The sequence below is a fragment of the Phalacrocorax aristotelis genome, chromosome 3, assembly GCF_949628215.1.
Source record: "Phalacrocorax aristotelis chromosome 3, bGulAri2.1, whole genome shotgun sequence".
Classification (NCBI taxonomy): Eukaryota; Metazoa; Chordata; class Aves; order Suliformes; family Phalacrocoracidae; genus Phalacrocorax; species Phalacrocorax aristotelis.
The window spans coordinates 46,597,068-46,618,417 of NC_134278.1; the positions used below are offsets into that span (position 1 = coordinate 46,597,068).

A 21,350-nucleotide genomic window follows, 5' to 3' on the forward strand; every position below is an offset into this window, starting at 1 on the left:
GCTGTTCCATTTGGAGTATGGTAAATACTAGGACATGGCACTTCTGGGTATTTAGAATTTCTTAAAATATTTAGTGCGTATATTATATATTGCTGTTGCTTGGAGAAGAAACAGATCCTGCTGGTTCCACAGCAGCTGGCAACGTAATAGCCATACGGGAGATCATAAGCCAAGTCTTGCTTCTTAGTCAAGTTGGTTGACCTAATAAGTAAAGTTAGTATTTGATAGGAAGGAAATATCCTAGGCAAAAACTTACTCCAGTGTCAGTGTTTTTCGGTAGGTCTTATCCCAGGTCTAAAAATGGATTAGTTTAAGACTTTGTTCTACCAAAAGCTTAACAATTTTATCGTAATTTCATGCAAATAAAATAGTAAATTCTAGAAGTTTACACTTTTTCCATTTTTAGCTGTATTGACTAAAATGAATTCTTTATCTACTTGTACTGATATTGTTCAAAGTCCTGTGTGGTGGGATGGGGATGGTGAACATTTAGTTTTTCTAGGAATTCATACTAAAGCATTGAATTCATAAGTGTCCTAATATTGCTGTCCTCCTATCTGCACTCTTCCAGCAGCTTCTCACAAGCCATACACTTCCAAATCTGCCTCCTGTTTTTTTAGTAATTTTATTTTCGTTTCATAATACAGAGTAAGCTCCATTTTTGTTACCTACCAGTTTTCACTATAGTTCATGAACAGTTTGTGTATACTCTAGCCTTGTCAAAAACATGATGCTGTTAGTCTAGCTCCCGCTAGCATAATACATAACTTTGAGCTCTAGTTCTGTCTTTTGGTCAAATGAGCCAAAAATTACTAACGTGGTACATGCACACAGATGTATCCAAATACATATTTATATGATGCTCATTCAAAATCTCAGTACTGGGATGACAAGAATACTGTTTTTTAGCTTTTCATGCTTTCTGGAAACCTTCTGCAATCAGTCTCTGGTGTTTTTGATGTAACAATCTGCTAGCAAGAAAAGAAGTTTCTGAAATAATTAGGTTGTTCAAAAGAGATTTGGCAAATCTAGGCAAAAAAATAATTTTACCGTGATAAAGGTAATATGCAATGGTACCTGTACTTCCTAAAGCATAGCTGTTTGTGGTTTTATACAATACGATACTTTTCCCCAGGACAATGATTTCTAGTAAGCAGGGACTCTTCTGAATCTTGGTTGACTTTTGAAATTCCAAGTTCAAAGGAGCTTAAGATGAATTCAAAACAACCAGAATATAAAACGAAACATTGTAGATATCAAAGCTTCCATATCTTCTGGCCCCCTACTACGGAGAAATGTTGATAATATAAAACATATATAGGATACGCTAAAAACCAGAGACTGACTATACACATAATACAACTTAAACCAGAAAAAGAAATATAAGGCAATAAATACTTGGCAGTTCCCTCGGGAAAAAACTGCTTCTAATTAGTCTTTTAGTTAAAATTCTTAAAAGTGTGCACTCATTTTACTCATTATTTCACAATTCATTTTAACTATATGCTCTTGCAAGCTTCAGTGCAAAAATACTCATGTCTGGTTCTGATATACTCTATGTATTGTGCAAATACACTAAAGGAATAGTTAAGGAAGCACAACTAAATTTGCCTAAATTATGGTATTTGGGGGAGTTGGAAGTGGAAAGTGGATGACAACTGAACCAGTGAGCATACATAGCTAAACAATTCCATTAAAACATAAACTAACCTGTCTTTTGAAAGTAAATGAATTTAAGAACATTAACTGAAGTGAAATTTAGTAGTTTTCTCCATCTGTTAAGAAAATAATGTTTTCTAAATGAAAAACTGAATCAAGTATCTAAATATACCTTGGGGGGAAAAAAAAAAAAGAGAAAAGATCTTATGTTAGCCACAGTCTGGCTTCAACAGGAAAAAAATCTAATAGGTAAGTGAACATAATACTTCATGCAACAGGTAAATTTAATTGTACTTACTCTAATCATGTTTTTAAAGACACAGTGTGAGATAGTTTCCCATATTGCAGTGATGTTTTCTATCAAATTAGGTGTTTATGAACACATATTTTTCAATTACGACAGGTCAAACCCTTCATTTTTAAAAAATCCACAGTCTAAAGATATCCTATAGATTTACTGCTTTACAACATAAATAAATACATTCACATGAATCCTTAGGGAGCAAAGGCAACACAGTCAGTTAATAGTGATATTCTGAAGGGAAAACATCAAGCAACCGTAGAAGAAAGCACATAGATTTATTCTGCAGGATAACACTGAACGACAGGTTTTGTTCTGGATTTTGTATCAGGAAAGGCAGCTACAAAGGGTGTTCTGTGGTGGCTTGCATATTTAAAGCAACGGCCAACCATTAAAAAAAAAAACCTGTACCTCCTTCATTTACAACCCCAAAGAATAATAGTACTTTGAGAGTTTTGTAGTGATCCTTTGTAAGTCAACTGTGATGCTAGAGAAAAAACTGAAATCGAACACAATTCACTGGACCTTGGAAAATTTACTCTGTTTAGTTCTTGTAAAAGAAATTAAATACAGTTTCTAATAGAATGTCAATCACTGAACAGTATCAAGTCTGTCTGAGAATAATTACCATGAAATACGAAGTACAACTGATCATCAACAAGCAGCATTCGCTGTCAGTGCACAACGCAGAAAACCCACAAATTCTTATTAACTTTTCAATCATTACTCTTCATTACTAGTAAGTACTGTAGTTACACTATTTCCTGACAAATGAACTCCTAAGTAGATAGGATCTCTTTAAATACTATTTTCCAGTCAGCATATGGTTTCCATACTAAGCTACTTAAATTGCATGTGACCAGAACCATTTGCCAGTATGGTTCGGTGAATCCTATAAAAAAAGGTGCCTGAAAAATATGATTATTGTCTACAGTATCACTGTGAACATATTGCAGAAGATTATGCATTGCAGCCAAGAACTAACTGGCACGTTTTCAAAAAGGAATGCAAGACCTAGGGGTCATTAGTAAATTAAGCACTTTTTAAATTTCTTGCCTGGAACAATCCCTAGGGCATGAAGGCAGCTGAAACCAGCTGAGCCAACCAAGCTCTTTGATGGAGGGCTGAAGAGGGGCTAGGGCAGAGAGCACCTATGCTGACTTTAATATTATCTTATAATTTCTTCTTGCTGGAGTGTTCACAGGTGACCAGATATTGCCAGCCTTTGAACCTGTTAAATGATGGAAAAAAATATGAAGAAAAGGGAGCTTTACCCTCTCAAGAAATTGTACGTATTTTCAATATATACCTGAACTTCATTACACACGGAGAAAGCAAGCTCTGGCAAAAATCAAACGTGGGCAGTAGGCTGTGTGGCTGAAGCAGAAAGATTCTCCTTTTTCCCAAACTTGTGAATATGAAAACAATCGTACTGGTTTTTTGTTTTTGTTTTTCCCTCCCAAGCACCTTTGAAGTTTTCTTTTGAAATGTGTTTCTTTACTATCATCATAGCTATTCAATGCCAAAATGTACTTCATGTAACAATGAGATTTCAAGTTGAAATCATCTTACCCAGAGAAGCTATCTATTAATAACTACTGTGAAAAGATACAGCAAACCATTTCTTTTTGACCCGGATTACATGTTAAAACATTCTAGCAACTAACTGAAGGAGATTTTCACAGTCAAAGTTAAAATGAATCTTGCATGGCTTTTCTCTCTGTCAGTGCCTCAGAATGAGGTTAAAACTGCAGGAAAGAGATCACAAATTCTCATTTAAGAAATAGCTAAACATGCATTGGAAAATGGTTAAATATATTATACTTTTAATGCATTCACTTATTTATATTGAAATAGGTTAGTTTTACAGTAATATCAACATTTATGCCAATTTTAAGGAAAAAAAATACACATATGCTGCTACTGACTGTGCAAACTTCTGTGACTGCAAAATCAACCAAATAACCTGTTAGAGCTACTCATTACAGTAATTAATGTCATAGCCTGATATCAAGGAACCTCTATTAGCCTAATATTGTTCACAAATCCCAGAGAGAAAGAAGTTACAGTGTATTTTAATCAAAGACAAAAAAAACCCCTTAGATTTAAATCAAATTAACAATTAAAACCATTCCTTTAAAAAATATAACTTCGATTTTCAGTTTCTATATTTACAAGCACAAATAAAGAAGACATTTTAAAAAATGTGCTCACCTTAAGATCTGAACTGACTGAATGCAAGTACTACACTACCTTGCAGAAGGCTGCGATAGACTTCATTTAAGGAAAGAAGCTTAATCATATTATAAATATGACAACAGTTTCAAATGATCTTACTAAGCGCATTTAGTATTTAATAGGAAATTTTCTCAACAATGAAAGGGGATGCTACGGGCAACACATTATCCTACAGTTTATCAGAGCATTTCCATGGAGGATTAGTAAGACAAGGCATTAAATCTTACATTTACAGTGATGAAATCCATTACGGATTTTAACCCGAATAACTCCGAAATTGCTGAAAAGTTGTGTAAAAAAGCATAAAAGGTCTTTTTGTAGTTCCTTGAACAAAAACATCAGCACCCGTCAGCTGTATTTGCAACCTCAGAGATGATTCTAGAAAAAAGTTTGCTAACCCGTTTTGCTTCTAGGAGTCCCATCACTAACAGTGCAGCTTCTGGAAGTTGAACAAATATTCATGAGGCAGCTTTCCAGTGATAAACAGGATAAAACTAAGCATCGTTGCATATCAAGTTGAAGCTCATGATAGATAAAACAGAATATATGATTAAGCCCATAGATTAGGGGAAAAGTAGTCCATTTTATTTTTCACAGGGTAGAAGAAAACTGTTACTTGTTACCTCAGTGTTGTAACTATCAGAACTTGAGAGACAAGCCAACAAATCTGAAATCCTTCGATCAGAGGCTGATTTTCAGAAAGATAGTTGACAATAGAATTCAATGTATACCATATATTTTACGGTCAGGAAAGGCAAAAGCAAGAGAAATTTTTCACTGTTTCTGTCAACTTTTTATTTTGGTTTACAATAGCTAATGCTTAAGTTAACTCTAATGAACAGGAGTACTGCTAAAAAACCCTGAGGGCAACGTTTTTCTATTGTTCACAATATACTTCTCTGTAAATAGGCCTCTCCAAAACCTAAATGTCTAAATCCCTCTTAATATTAATTTCCACAGCTCAGGAGTCATTAGAAGAGTAGGATCACGTGATACAGAACACATTTTTCTTTAACACGTCAATTGTTAGGACCACATCATCTCCTGAATTTTGACGCTGACCTTTAAGCGGGACTTCTGAATGAAATATCCCATGAAAGAAATACAAAAAACTGAATTCCATTCTCTGAGAGATAATTAGCAAATATTTTTCAAAAGTAAAAAACTATAGTAATTATAAAACAAACAGGCAACCTAAATATATGTTTGACATTTAATATAGCCTAATGTATTTGAATACATATCCTCATTTTATTTTTATAGGTTTTTTTAATGGCATATCAAATATTAGATATGTTATTAGTAAAACAAAAACAAAATGAGGATTTGGTCTGAAATAATTAGATGTCAAACAAATGATTACACATTAAATATTTGATGAATATTCTCTAAAAATTAATTTCTAATAATTTAAAAACATTTGACAGATATTTAAGAGGATTAGTAAAATTGCTTTCAAATTTTAAAGGCCAGCAAAGACTACAATGCTTTTAACTATTCTATTTTTCAGTTCCTCTTGTGTGTTCAAGCAGCCTTCACTTACACTTGCTGTGCCCAGACTAGAACATGCATGATTTGGGCATTACTTATTCTTCTAGTCTTACACTGGATTTCAGATGTTTCTAAACATCTTCCTCATCCATTACAGTGAACGCTGTATACAGAATACAAAATAAGGATTGTATTACATTACCAAGACTATTCTCTGCCAGGTATTGCTAAATTTCATGTCAAATGAAATGGCACAACTGAATGGCCTGCAGTCTGATAATTTTGGGAACTGTGCCAATAAGCATCCTTTTATACAAGATAGCTCTTGTCAGACAAACATCATATTATCATTATGAAGCTTAAATTAATCACTCTGCATTGCACAGCGTTGATATAATACAGTTAGATTTCTGTCAAAGATTTCATTTATATGGTATGGCACTGGGAATTTAATACTAGATAAACTGAATTTCACTTATTAGGGAGATTAAAATTCAGCAATGATGATCAAAGAAATTAATTGCATATGGAAACTTTGACTTGACAGAATGTCTAATGAGGCTTTTCAGAGATCCCATTTGACCCATGGATATTTCATATTTGTAGTGGTGACCAAAAATTTAAAATATGATCATGCTGATTAAAGGTACCGTTTAGAAACCAGAAGCGCTCTGAAGGAATGGTACAGCCTTGCAAGGATGGGTCAGTTCCACAGTGCCACTTGCCTCACCTACAGGTTGAGCTTTGAGATATCTGGGAACAAAGAAACTAGGTTGTGCTTTGAGAATGGATTTTAAACAGGACCCTGAAAAGCTCTTACAAGTCATGTGTTTCATCATGTTAATACTCAGTTTATTGCATAAGGTGTATCTGATTTATAGTCTAAGGCATAAGAACTGCTGTGCCGAGTCAGATTGAAAGTCTGTCTAGAGCAATAGTCTCTCTGAACATCAAATGCTTAAGGAACAGTATGTATCAATGCTCTTCCCAGTTCACTCTCCCGGCCACCAGAAATTTACCATTAAGAGACTTACTGAGTAGCTTGACTTATCCCTAACAACAAAGTGCTATTATTTAAATGAATAAGAACTTTCACAGTGGAAAAAATTAGCGAAGAGAACCAGCATGAGATCTTAAGTCTAAAGCAGTATGCAGGCCAGTTCAGACATGAAGAATGACACACATCAAGGTTATATACATGTTAGAAATTGTTGTTGAAGCTCAAACAGAAATTCAGGGCTTGCTCATTTCTCTGCATCACGTTATAAACATTCCACAACAGCTGGTCCTTCTTGTCCACAAAAACTATAAATCCATTAGTGTGTCTCTGCAGCGTTTCCATAGCTTGAGCTGTTCTGTTCAGAACCACACTTGGCTGCAATGACAATTTTTTTTTTTTCTGATAGTTTTAATGGTAGAAAACTGAACAGTTTTAATTCCTGGTGACAGTCACTTATGCCTGTATATGTAGGCTCTGTCTGTACACACATGTGGTACTGAAGTTCTTGCTTGAGCCAGTAAGAGAATCCAGTATTAGAATTACCAGTGGAGGGGAAAATTCCTACATTTTCAGGTTACCTGAATGCAGATGCATATTGCACATGCTTCAGATAGTGTTAGGTGTTCAATTACAGGATGGGTTTATTGGAGGGGGAGCAGAAAGTTAAGGGAAAAAAAAAATCGTTATATCCAGCTTGACTTCACTGTGCCTTGTGTCTTTATCTGTTACACTCTGAAACGTTTAGAAATTTTAGTACAGAAAATTCCTACAACAAAATGTGATTATAAAACCCTTTGGTAGGCTGCATGTACATTACTGCTGTTACTACAGTCACTTCTGTTAGAAACATTTACTCCTAAGAAAGAAAATGAAAATTTAGACTGAACAACTAACCTCTACACACTCTGATCTCTGAAATCTTTGGTGTACTCATCGGTCTTAATATGTTAGCCTTAATCACTCAGCAAAATGTTGCTAGCATATTACTCATTTGATGATTATTGATGATTGTTTATGCAGAGTTGCTGCCTTGGCAGAGTATATATCTTATTTGATTAGTATCCCTATTGTCATAACTGTATATAAATAAAAACACATCTCAAAGATATATGCTGTGACATCATAATTTCAATACATGGTGTGCATTTTTATTTTAAACAGCAACAAGTTTCCTATGAACAGAGAACATGTATTAGATTTCCTTTATATATTAAAAACTCCTTTTGTAGATAATATTTATCAGGTAACAGACACAGAACCAATGAAAATCTAGTTTTTATGGTAAGTAAAATGAAAATAATCTAACCTTATTTGTTGAATGGATCCTGAAAGACCGCAAATGGAAGCATGTACGGAAGAGTTATTGGTGATGTTTTGCCACAGACCTCAGTGTGACTAGGCCTTCGCTCTATTTTCATTATTCATATTACTAATTTATTTATGTGTGTCAGTGAAGCAGCCCTTAAGTACACTGGACTATATAATTTGTATAGTAACAAAAATAATATTTTTCTCCATGATCTAGGTCATTTTTACATGAATAAGAAGTAAAAGAATATGAATTTGCATCAATGTAAAATGCGCATGTCACATTTACTGATCACTGGAAGAATTTAATGAATTATCATGTCTCGTGATAATCATTGTAAGGCTCAGGGCAGCCACAAGAACATTACGCAAACTCTTGTGGAGAACGCAGTCATCCCTCATTCATTGCTATGGTCTTCACACCTCTTCCTTCTTATCAGTCCCTGGTTATAAATTTGTTCTGTTATTAAGTGTCATACTTCTTGGTCTTGCTTTCCACGACAATCATCACCAGCTTTGTTTGTAACTGCATTTGGCCTCATCTTTCACACTATTCCTAAGTACTAATTCTTAAGAACTTTTCAAATTCCATCGGGAAAGATGCCATAATTTTTCCCATCACACCTTCATGCTCCAAGTTCCTTTGTAAGATCTAAGAACACTTGGAAGCATTTATACCATTCAAGTCATACTGAACTTGTTTCTACAGCTTTTCCTGAAAAAGGATGATGCTTACACTTTCATGTTAAAAGAAGAGAGTGGTTTTCCCACATAAGAGTTCAAATTCCCGTGGGAATTTCCTTAGAATAACAAGTACATTTCACATGAATGTATATAGTGACAATATTTTACTCATATTTTTTATTAATAGCATTTAAAGCTAAGCTTACAACCTAAATATTAATTTTCATTACCTCTTTCCCCGTTTCTTTCCCACTTCCTGCATCATGATGGTAAGTCATCGCTGCTTTCAGTGAAGGTGAACTCCTCCCTTTTTAAGCCATTTCTTTAGTGTAAAAGCAGAGATTCTTCTACTTCACAGATGCTTTCCAGAGAATTCTACTATGCAATTCTCTGAATAAGCCAAAGACTGCTCTCCACAGCAGTTAGGACTGTTAGGACCACAGTCCTAACTCTCACTGCTAACCATCACAGTCTTCCTCTGAATACTGAGCTTAATCACTGCAACCAAACTTGCCATTCCTGGCAACAGCTGCCTCCAGTTCCTCCCTGCTTGAGCAGCAAGCCAAGTACGGGCCTGGCTGGACTCAAAAGCTGTCTCTAAATGCAGCCTGTGAAACTCATGATGGCCTGAATAATGCAGAAGACAGAATCATAGAATTGTTTAGGTTGGAAAAGACATTTAAGATCATTGAGTCCAACCATTAACTTAACACTGCCAAGCCCACCACTAAACCACGTCCCTAAGCACCAAATCAACACATCTTTTAAATACTTCCAGGCATGGTGACTCAACCATTTCCCTGGGCAGCCTGTTCCAACGTTTGATAACCTTCTTCTTGTGAAGAAACTTTTCCCAATATCCAATCTAAACCTCCCCTGGCAACCTGAGGCCACTTCCTCTTGTCCTCTTGCTAGTTACTTGGGAGAAGAAACCAACACCCACCTCACTACAACCTCCTTTCAGGTAGTTGTAGAGAAAGCAATAAGGTCTCCCCTCAGCCTCCTCTTCTCCAGGCTAAACAAGCCCAGCTCCCTCATAAGACTTGTTCTCCAGACCCTTCACCAGCTTCGTTGCCCTTCTTTGGACACGGTCCAGCAACTCGATCTCCCTCCTATACTGAGGGACCCAAAACTAAACACAGTATTCAAGGTGCGGCTTCGCCAGTGCCAAGCACAGGGGCATGATCACTTTCCCACTCCTGTTGGCCACACCATTTCTGATACAAGCCAGGATGCTGTTGGCCTTCTTGGCCACACTACCAGCTACTGTTCAGCTGGCTGTCGACTGACACCCCCAGACCCTTTTGCTCAGGCAGCTCTCCAGCCACTCTTCCCGGAGCTGTTAGCATTGCATGGAGTTGTCGTGACCCAAGAGCAGGACCTGGCACTGAACCTTGCTGAATCTCATACAAGTGTCCTTAGCCCATCGATCCAGCCTGTCCAGACCCCTCCATAGAGCCTTCCTTCCCTCAAGCTGATCAACACTCCCACCCATCTTGGTGTCGGCTGCAAACTTACTGAGGAGGCACGTGATCCCCTTGTCCAGATCACTGATAAAGATATTAATCAGAACCAGCCCCAATACCAAGCCTTGGGGAACACCACTTATGACTGCCTGCCAACTAGATTTAACACCATTCACCACAACTCTCTGGGCTTGGCCATCCAGCCAGATTTTTACCCAGCAAAGAGTACGCCTGACCAAGCCATGATCAGCCAGTTTCTCCAGGAGAATGCTGTGGGAAATAGTGTCAAACGCTTCATTAAACCCAGGTAGGCAACATCCACAGCCTTTCCCTCATCCACTAAGCAGGTCACCTTCTTTTAGAAGGAGATCAGGTTAGTCAAGCAGGATCTGCCTTTCAGGAAGCCATGCTGACTGGGCCTGATCCCCTGGTTGTCATGTACCTGCCATGTGATGGCACTCAAGATGATCTGCTCCATAACCTTCCCCAGCACTGAGGTCAGACTGACAGGCTTGCAGTTTCCCAGATCCTTCTTCCGGCCTTGTAGATGGATGTCACATTTGTTAACTTCCAGTCACAACTGGGACCTCCCCAGTTAGCCAGGACTGCTGATAGATGACTGAAAGTGGCTTGATGAGCACTTCCGCCAGTTACCTCAGTACCCCTGGGGAGATCCCATCTGGCCCCATAGACTTTTGTGTGTCTAAGTGGTGTAGCAGGTCGCTAATCTTTTCTCCTTGGATTATGGGGGCTTCATTCTGCTCCCTGTCCCTGTCTTCCAGCTCAGGGGTCTAGGTACCCTGAGAAAAACTGGTCTTACTATTAAAGACTGAGGCAAAGAAGGCATTCAGTACCTCGGCCTTTTCCTCATCTGTAGGGGAATAGACAGGGATCGGCGACCGGAAGATCACGGGATGTGACGGAAAGATAGACTCCTCCCCATAGGAGTGGCAGAAACAGGAAGCGCAAGAGCTATATAAGCGTGTGATGCAGTTAAATAAAAGGACATTTTGTATCCATCATATTGATGTCTGTGCATCACTGTCCCCAGGGTGGGTAGAGCCCTGTGTCCCGGAGATATGCGGCCCAAGATAAGTTCTCCCATAGAAACGTACAGCAACACTCATCCTTTGTCACTATGTTTCCTCCTGCATCCAATAAAGGATGGAGATTTTCCTTAGCCCTCCTTTTGTTGCTAATGTATTTATAGAAACATTTTTATTGTCTTTTACTGCAGTAGCTAGATTTAATTCTAGCTGGGCTTTGCCCCTTCTGATTTTCTCCCTGCATCCTTGCAATCCTCCTGAGTTGCCTGGCTCTTCTTCCAAAGGTCATAAACTCTCCTTTTTTTCCTGAGTTCCAGCCAAAGCTCTCTGTTCAGCCAGGCTGATGTTCTCCCCTGCCGGCTTGTCTTTTGGCACTTGGGGACAGGCTGCTCCTGCACCTTTAAGATTTCTTTCTTGAAGGATGTCCAGCTGTCGTGGACTCCTTTGCCCTTCAGGACTGCCTCCCAAGGGACTCTGTACACCAGACTTCTAAACAGGCCAGCGTCTGCCCTCTGGAAGTCCAAGGTAGCAGTTCTGCTGACCCCCCTCCTTACATCTCTGAGTCGAAAACTATCATTTCATGATCACTATGCCCAAGACAGTCTCGAACCATCACATCACCCCCAAGTTCTCTGTTCACAAACAACAGGCCCAGCAGGATACCTCCCCTGGTAGGCTCGCTTACAAGCTGTGTCAGGAAGTTACCTTCCACACACTCCAGGAACCTCCTAGATGGTTGAAACCTCCTGTGAAAATGAAGCCCTGCCAGCACATCCAGCCACATCCACTACCTCTCCATGGACAGGTGGTCCATAACAACCTTCCTGTCTGTTCCTTCCTGCTCTGATCTTGAATCAGAGAGAAGCTGCACATGTCTGGTTTCAGTGTGGAGCTCTGCACAGCCAAAGCTCTAACTAACAGAGAGCACAACTCCCTCTCTCCCTCTCTTCCCTGTCTGTCCTTTCCAATATGGTACATAAGATGCTTTGCCTCAGAGATGTAATCTGCCTGCTATATCCACAAGTAACATTATATCACATTAAAACACATTCATATAACACATTACTTTCTGAAGCAGTCAGAAATGCTATAAACACAGTTGATTCTTCCTTTTGAGGTAGTGTAGACTAGTAGACCTTTTAAAATGCCTTTTACAGCACTATGACTCTAGGATTTCCTGCTCAAGATGAAGAGCATCCAGGCAGGAGGCTAGCCAAAACTAGCATACCCTAACAGGGCAAATTCTGTCAACCAACAGTTCACTCCCTGATGGAAAAGGGTTGCTGTGAAGAGACAGCTGACTGAATGCATTATTTTGGCAGGTAGCATATGATGAAAAGATGATAAGAGAACTCCTTTAAGGAACAGACAATGAGTATTAAAAAAATACCCTGATTTCAAATGTGTTTTAAAAAAAGAAATCAAAAGAAAATCTCTCCTTACCAGTACCACAAATCTGATATTGCTTAAAGTAAGAGACACTGACAAGTTCAGAAAAAAAGCAGCCAACACTGTTACATGTTTCGTATTATTCTTTTTAAAGACTTCTTGTCATAATGTCTACTAATTACATTAAAAAATTGAAATAAAAGATTCAGGCATTTCCAGTGGAGAATAATAATCTTTCATACAATGACTACACTTGTTGTGACAGTTTTTAAATGTTTCAGGGAATTCCCAGTGAAATTTATTGAGCATCAATTAACCAATTAATTTAGTGGAATTTTCTTGGAAATCTTTCAGTTATTTTAATTATTTGTTTACCTTCCTAAGATTCTGAGGTAGTACATTGAGAACTATAGTCGCTGACTGTATTATAGTATGTGAGTGGTTCTTCACAATACCACTCATGCTTCTTCAATTACATTTTGTAACATACAAGTCCCTAAACCTTCTGGGCAAAAAAAGCATTTTTGCTATCACAGCAATGCAGGAAGTAGTGAAAAGGATCAAAGATTCCCATGAAATAGAGAATTCATTTGCTTTTGATTACAATGAAGGCCAGTTGCTTTATTACAAAAGTTAGTAAACTTCCGTAAGTATCTTCTAAAGCAAAGTCAGCTTTTCTACAATCCTTCACACAGGTCAACATTTGGCACTAAAATCCTCAACCAATTCAAAATTTGATTTAGAACAGATGCTGGGATTCATAACAAATGTTTGTGTGATGGGGTGGGGACGCGGGGGACAGAAGAAAGAGCAGGGAAATTTGCTGTCTTACTGAGTATCCCCTAGATTTCAGTGTGATGCACAAATACCCTTAGAAAAACCAAGTTATTTCAGATATGTTTTTGATAAATAACCCCCTCTCCAATGCTACGAGGGACTTAAGAAATTGACTTCAGATATATAAATGAACATACAGCTAATAACTTTACTAATTTAATGAGAAATATAAATTATTAATCCTCATCTATCTCACATATGAGGCATTCATTTAGGTCCAGTGCAGCACTGCAGGATTCCAAGCCTGTACCAAATAGCTTTGAGTCTATGAAGGTAGTTTTGGGGTCTATCTATGCCACACGGTTCTTTAATTCTTCCCCAGAAACATTAAAAAGATACAGAGAAAGCTCATCAGGGACTCTCAGATTTCAAGGATTTCATATCTATCTTTCAAAAGTGAACTCCACCCGATAAAGCATGCCCTGTTAGATTTTATCCATATTGACCTCTAAGTACAAGCTGCATATGACACAACCTATTATCAGCTTTTGTTTAAAAAACTAAAAGTAACGGCACTTTCTCTTCCTTCACCATTAATCTTTCCTCTCCTCTATTCAATTGAGCAATTCCACACTTGCCTTCAGGGAAAAATCTATCTTTGCAGAAGCTCAAAAATGCTTCATCTATTCCCATCTTGGACTGTCTCGTAAAAACATCAATTCTATGACTGTAAAGACTACCAACATAAATTATTCACTTACCTGTTTTTCAGCTTGTCCATAATCTGATCCTTGGGGTGACAAAAAGTGACAAATATGACCATTGTTTTTTGCTTTTTCTCGAAGACCCATAGCAGTTCGTACTGTGGCATTTCTAGCGTGAACAAACACCATCACCTTAAGATAGAAAGAAACAGGGCTGATGAGAAATAATAAAAGCCTTAATCAAATAATGAAAACACTTTAATTATGAAATATTCCCTATAGGAACAAAAAACCCTAGTTAATACATGACATACTGATGAAAACTAATGCTGCTTTAGGAAAATTAAAGGGTCATCCTGCCTGTATTCTATTCAATATTTTCAGAGACCTTTTGAGAAGGTTCTCTTTTTTAATTCTTTAGTCGAACAATTGTTGGCAATAAATAGTTCATTTTCACAAAGTAGGGAGATTACCATTGATGAAAAGATTTGTGTTATTTGACACACCCTAAGTGATCTGGAAAGCAAAGAGTGAGGTGATAAGTTTCCTGATGGTATGACTTGACCATGTCAAGCTGAAACAAGAACTGACTATGAAGAACCTCTGCAGTCTCAAACCACTGGGCAAAGAGAAGAATGAAACTAAGCACCAACAAATGCAAAAAACATATAGGTGTATGAATTTTAAACTAACAGATATGATTTAGGGTTTTAAACCACATAGTATCACTCAGTAAGATACCTTAGAAACACTGCGGACATTTCCCCCAAAATATCAACTAAGAGTTGAGTGGTAATCAAAAATGATTTGTATCCCTGTCTGCAGTAGGCTTTGGAAATACAGCTGGGGATCATCCACCCAACCCCACTGTCACTTGATTATACTTGTCATATAGAGTATCTGAACCAAGAGACAGTAATGAGATGTTAATACTTATCTCTTTATATATCAATATGAAGCAATCTAAACTGATATTAAATTAAAATTCACTGCAAGGCACATTTAAGATGAAATATGGTAGTGAGCCCCCCAATTAGTGTAGAAAGGGAGAAGTGATTAAATACCACTTAATTCCAGTGTAGTAACAGTTCTGAAAATCTGTTAACCACATACTGCTGCAGAAAGGTACACTATGAAAAACACTCTATACTGTCCCCCTAAGCACCTTCTGTTTTCCAGGGTTTGCTTAAATTGACCCTATGTACTTGGTCAGACGACACTTCAGTTTGATCAAGTATGAAATTTCTGTGTTCTTAAAACTCACATATGGAAAAGTTTGAGTGCCTGGCTCTTGAGTGAATGGCAAACACTGTTTTGCAATTCCATCTAATTTTAATTAGAAGTGTAACCATGGAGTTATAGTTCTGTTTTAAGGTAGTTTCAGCTGAATTTTAAGATTGGTATGTCAAATTCCAGAGAATTGTGGGTTTAATTTTAGCCTTTTGGCAGCATCATCTTTGTATCAACTTGCAGTGTATAATTGAATTACTTTAAATGAAACACTGTTAACAAAGTAGTAGTATTTAGGGTATAATTAAACAAGTTATTGCCTCTGTTCTTAATTTGGAAATTCATAATGTAATTGTAAATGTATAATGCACATATAAATTTATATAAAAGACATAGTTGTGATTTTATATAAATTATAAATCTTTAATTAAAACCCAAGCAAATTAATTCAGGTGACAATACAGAGAAAAAAGTGAAATAATGTGTGCATAAGTAGTTGCTTATTGGGAGCAATTACTCATTACCTGTTTTAGCTTCTTTGATACATCTTTCCATCATTGATTTAGTAACACTGTGACTCCAACAGTTAGTTTTCATTTGATTAGAAATATTCTCAGATACAATTCACAGCAACACAGCAATTTCCTCTAACTTGAAAACAACATATTGACAATATATTTTTAAATTTCTCCAAAGAGTAAGTACACTGCATGCCTCTTCTGTCTTTATTAATTGCTTAAGGATTACTTGTCTATTTACCTTTTTGTGATTTTTTTTCCTACAGAAAGCCTGAATAAAAATACATAACTACTCAAAACAGCAGTTTCCTCTTATTAACAGATCCACTATGTCTTCTTCAGTGAATTCTCACTTATAAACTCTGTGAACAGGTTTGACTGAAAAACATCTTCACTTTTAAAATCAACTTGATTTTAAAGTTTACTAGCTTGTTTCCTTTTAAAATGGAGTCATATTAAAATTTGATTATTTGCTGAATAGGTTAAAAAATAACTGAAAATATCTAAATTTTGAAACTTGAGAAGCTGAGGAAATACAGTATCAGGAATTAAGGTGAAATAGGATTTTTTTTTAAATCCAGGTAATTTTGAAACTCCTGAGCTAGGAAATGTAAAAAAAAAAAAAGAGTCACATATGCACCAAGGTGTTTTATGATTTAACCACAAAATAGGTTTGTTTATTAGTTTTACACTGTAATTTAATCTTTTAGATGCTATTTTATTTCAGTCTCACATTAATTTTGAAATTGTCAAGTATATCTTAAACCTAAAATGGCAACTTTGAGAATGGTGTTTACACAGCATTAAGTTCAAACATATTAGACTAATACATTTTTTGCATGCTTTGACATAATATTGATAAATATTTTACTGGTTCTCCTGACCTTTTTAAAATTCCTAATCAAAGACCAAATGAAGCGTGATTTGACTGAATTTTTCCAAGTGGCTGGGAGTTACATGGCTAGAAGGACAAATCTAGAAGAGCAGCTGCAAGCAGGAATGATTTCAAGTTTTGAAAGGAACTAATAAAAACAGCCAAATGGAATAGCAAGCAAATCTGCACACAAGTGTGATCTATATCCAATAAACCTCTTGATTAAGCAGGGTATAATTCTTTATGGCTTGTTTAAACAAGATACAGATAAAGAGTAATTTTAGGAGGTAACTTCAAACTAGACAAGCTACAGTAAAAAAAAAAATCAGGTATAACACTTTGGTGGCCTACACCTATTAAAAAAGAAAAAGGGTAAAAAAAGCTCTACTGGGAAAAGAGAACAGGTAAAACCATAAGTCACTACAGTTACACGAAGTAGAGCACAGATACTAGTCACAGTAAAGATGACAGTAGAAAATAGGCCCTTAATTGATTATTATTATATAAATGAACAACAACTGCAATGCTTGTATAGAACCCATTCCTGAAGCTGTGTGAGGAAAATTTCTCTTAGTTTCAGTCATAATCAGGCAGAGCCTTTAGGAACTGACACTCTGAAGTCAACTGTCCTGGACCTGCTATGACAATGGTAAGCAGCACCAGAAAGATAAGGAGATATTATTTTGAAGACCTAGAAGAAAATTTCTTCCCTGCCCTTAATTCTACTTCACCTTGGAAGCAGATGAAAATGTGCTAAAAGTAGTACACTGGGGAATGAAGCTGTAACATTCATATCTAATTTTTACTAGTCCTACAGAAATACTAGAAACTCAACCTAATATGAACCCGTGTAGGAAAATAAAATCCAATAGTTGACACTTTTCTATAGAATATTATACAAACATATAAATGTAAGTTTACCGTATAACTGAATCTTGGCCACTGAACATTTTAAAAATGACTACATAGCATTACTTTTGCAATACTTTCCATTAACATACTGTAAAACATATCACTCAATAATCAGTTTGTCTCAGTAGAAAATTATCTGAATCCTTTTTCAAAGTCTGGCACCTTGATTTTTTTTGAAATGGTAACAGACTTGAGGATTAATCTAAAAATGACAAAAAATGTTCTGTAGCATTATAAAAGATCTACTAATATAATATTTGTATGGAATTGGTCATGACTGCAGTCATCTACTTCAGATGCTAGATAAGATACATATAAGTTCAAGAAATGCAGATATTAAAAGCACAGCTATGAAGGGTTTTTTCAAAAGACCAAAATGCCTTAAGAAATAAAACCGTAAAATAAAGTAAATTGAAATTTCCTAGAAAAATGGAATTCTTGGCAGAAATAAAATTAGAGCTGAGGGTACTGGGTAGGGAATTGAAGAGGAGAGCTACTGCGCAATGCTCATGGTTAAAAGCCCACAAGAATATCACCACTGTAACTGCAGGATCGCTGATATAATACTCAAAAGCCAAGAAAAGGCTAATCAAAATGTTTGTAATAAATGTATTTTAGCTTTTTTTTAATGCTTCTGAGAATGCGAATAGTGCTGGAAAAAGAGTTGGAGCCTTTGACTTAAAAACGATAATGTTCCTTTCTCATCACTGCCTACCCATAGTATATGTTCTGAAACAATCCTGGGAGCTTTAGGAACTTCGATACCAAGAGGCACTCAGTTTAAAGGCTTCAAGAACTGAAAGGCAGGTGGCTTGGGATCACATTGCACTTTATGCTTCAAGGTGCCTTTATCTTTTATTTTAACCATTATACTCAATAAATTTCAATAAATTAATAATTATGAGAACTTCTTTCTGATATATACTACTATATGTAAAAATAAACTGTAGCTGTAAAGAGCATCAACTTTTTGTTTTGTACTTAATTTATCCAGTGAACTGAGGGGTTAATTAAAGAGCTTATGTTTTTGCTTTCAGTTATCAGAGGCTTGGTACAGACTTGATGAAACTTCAGTTATTATTTCTAAAGCTTCTGCCTAACATACAGCTGGAACTAAACGGCCAAGTGCAATTCCATGCTGGGTTTTCCACAAGAATTGAAAAACAAGCAGCCTGTTTCTCTGTCAGGGGACTGGAAGATGTTTCAAGTGCATCATTAGGAACAGTAGCTAGGCAGGAGAAATCCAGAAAAAAACCTGGAATTGCCAACCCTGACCTGAAGGAGCTGGCTGGGTTACCATGCAAAATATGCGGAAAACAGGATGGTGCTAAACCAGGAAGCTAGTCTTTAACAAACTGTCTGTATTTAATCTTCCTTCTTACATCGAAACGTTACGTGCCACATTTCGTATGTGAAACAGACAATGCTCAATTAATGAATCCAGTTTTTGCCTTATCTAGCATACTCTGATCAAACCTTGCTCTCAAGAATTAACAATTCCATAATGGGATTTCCTGTGAGGTTAATCATTACAAGAAGTCAGGATTTCATAACATCAAGGAAAAAGGTAATATTGTTTCCTCATATTCCAATTTTGCAAGGAAACTAAAGTTAAGTGTATTCACTGAGTGTGAAACTTAAGATGTGACATCATACGGCTTACTACATATGACTTGATAAACTCAAAGCAGAGCTCCACTGAAGCCAGGAGTACCCAGTACTCTTAATCATCAGATCAATCCTTCCTGTGTCATAATTCTCAAAATTTAGAAGCTCTGATCATAGGTACTTCTAAAGATTTTTATTTCAGCAGCTTTAGCTTCTGCAACATCAGACATAAACTGTCAGAGGCAGGGGCAAATTCTAGGTTTTCAGTGAAGTGTTTCTTTGTCCTACATCACAGACCCTCTCTATTATTCTCTATTGTATCCATCTCGTTTTGTAGTCATCTGGAACAAAGATGTGTCCTGACACAGAACTACTTCCTTAAGATATTAAATTCTTGCACTAAACGAAATAAATGAAATAGAGGTCTAATGGATAGAAGCCCTCAGAATATTCCCTGGTCAAAGAACACGTTTGATACTCTCTTAACACCTTTTATATGGCGGCTGCTGCTTCTTACAGAATCACTGTATGACAATGGCTGACATCATAGCAATCATCCGTTCAGAAAGACATAAGACCTTATTATGCAAACAACAACTAAGAAACAAGCATTGTATAACTGTCCTCTACCCAGAAGCCTTCCTACAGTTCTTATGGAAAGATACCTAATTTTCAGGTGTGCAGCACGTTTTCTTCATGAAATTTATCTCCCACTGTTCTTAAACTAATAATGCACACTTGAATCCATTGACTTTTATGTATTTCATGATCGCATGTCAACACCTGACCAAAATTAAATTTAAAACGATTGCACAAACTGCTGACAATAAAAAGAACTTTTCAGTGAGAGGCAGGAAGACACCAATCTGATAAAAACAGACTGCTTAGCTGATTAGAAGCAATAAAATTTAATTATAATTAGAGGTAATATAAAATAATAAAATATCTTACTATTTTATTGTAATCTCCTTGCATCACCAAGTATGTTTGTAAGGAACCAGCCCTAGCTAGAAATTGACATATAAAATCTTTTTGAATGTTTTTACCCCCAATTAAGTTGGTAAGCATTTACCAAACACATCGTGAGACAGCAATAGAGTCTTAAAAGGGTTAATTTAGCCTGTCCTAACTGTGTCAGGGAATATTATATTTCAGTGGTAAAATCTCTGTGCATTAAATTATGCAAATAAGTTAGGAAAAGTAATTTAGAATAGAGAGAAGCGGTTGCACAGCTACAAGCTGTGTAATTAGATCTGTACTCTGCAGTTCAAAGCTAGCCCTGGTATACATAACCCTAGTGCTGAAAGCATCTGCTGCTGCTCTCCCGAAACCAAAGCTTTTAAATGATAAAAAATATAAACGAAAGGAGAAAGCAAATGACTCTAGCTAGGTTACCTCCCCACAATTTTCTTAACGTATGAAAAATCAACTGTTTTCAGCAAAGACTTTGTTTAAAAATCACAACATGAAATGCTTGCATTCCCCAAGTGTTGGGTGTTCCAGATTGCACTCTTTCTGAAACACGTTAGTGCACCAAAGCACCAAAAAGCGTGCTATTATTCAAAATACCTATGAGAACTAGTACTCTTCTGTTATCAGAGACATGTAACTAGACGCTAGTAGGACTTATATTTTCACTTAGAGGAGAAAGAAAAGACGCACCACATATACACATAAGTTTCTAAAATCGTTCATGAAAATTTATAATCAGTACTTGAAATCCCTTGAAACACCTCTCTTCTGCCTTGGACAGTAAAGATGCTTGTGCTGATTTTTGCTGCTGGAAAATGTGTCTTGGAAACTAACACTCATCTTTTTTGGGAAGCACACTGACTCTTGCAGGTATCTTTCCATCTTGTTATTAGAGTGCTGGTCACTTGAATGCTTGAGTTCAGCACCTCTGTTTTACTTAACAGCTCTCCTAAGAACAGAAGGCCTAGGCTTTGCCACCCACTTTGCATCACATCTTTCAAAGCAATTAAGATGAAAAAATGAATTTATTTAATGCAATGTCAATATTAATTATGTAGTTTAGAGACAAGTATATATACTTTATTTTAGCTTCAAGACATTGTTTGGCTTCCCCCAGCTAAATCCTTGTAACATGTTCTTTTATGTGGTATCCAATTCTTCACCGGGGCATTA

At 36.6% G+C, this 21,350-nt stretch overlaps 1 protein-coding gene across 3 annotated transcripts in view; it reads right to left on the reverse strand.

The window, feature by feature from the left end:
- ASCC3 (activating signal cointegrator 1 complex subunit 3) overlaps positions 1–21,350 on the reverse strand; it is a 281,717-nt gene that overhangs the window by 123,585 nt on the left and 136,782 nt on the right. For all 3 annotated transcript variants that reach the window (XM_075087348.1, XM_075087349.1, XM_075087350.1), the window contains one exon: positions 14,121–14,255. In XM_075087348.1, coding sequence (XP_074943449.1) covers positions 14,121–14,255 — 135 coding nt within the window. The remainder of the gene's footprint in view (positions 1–14,120; positions 14,256–21,350) is intronic.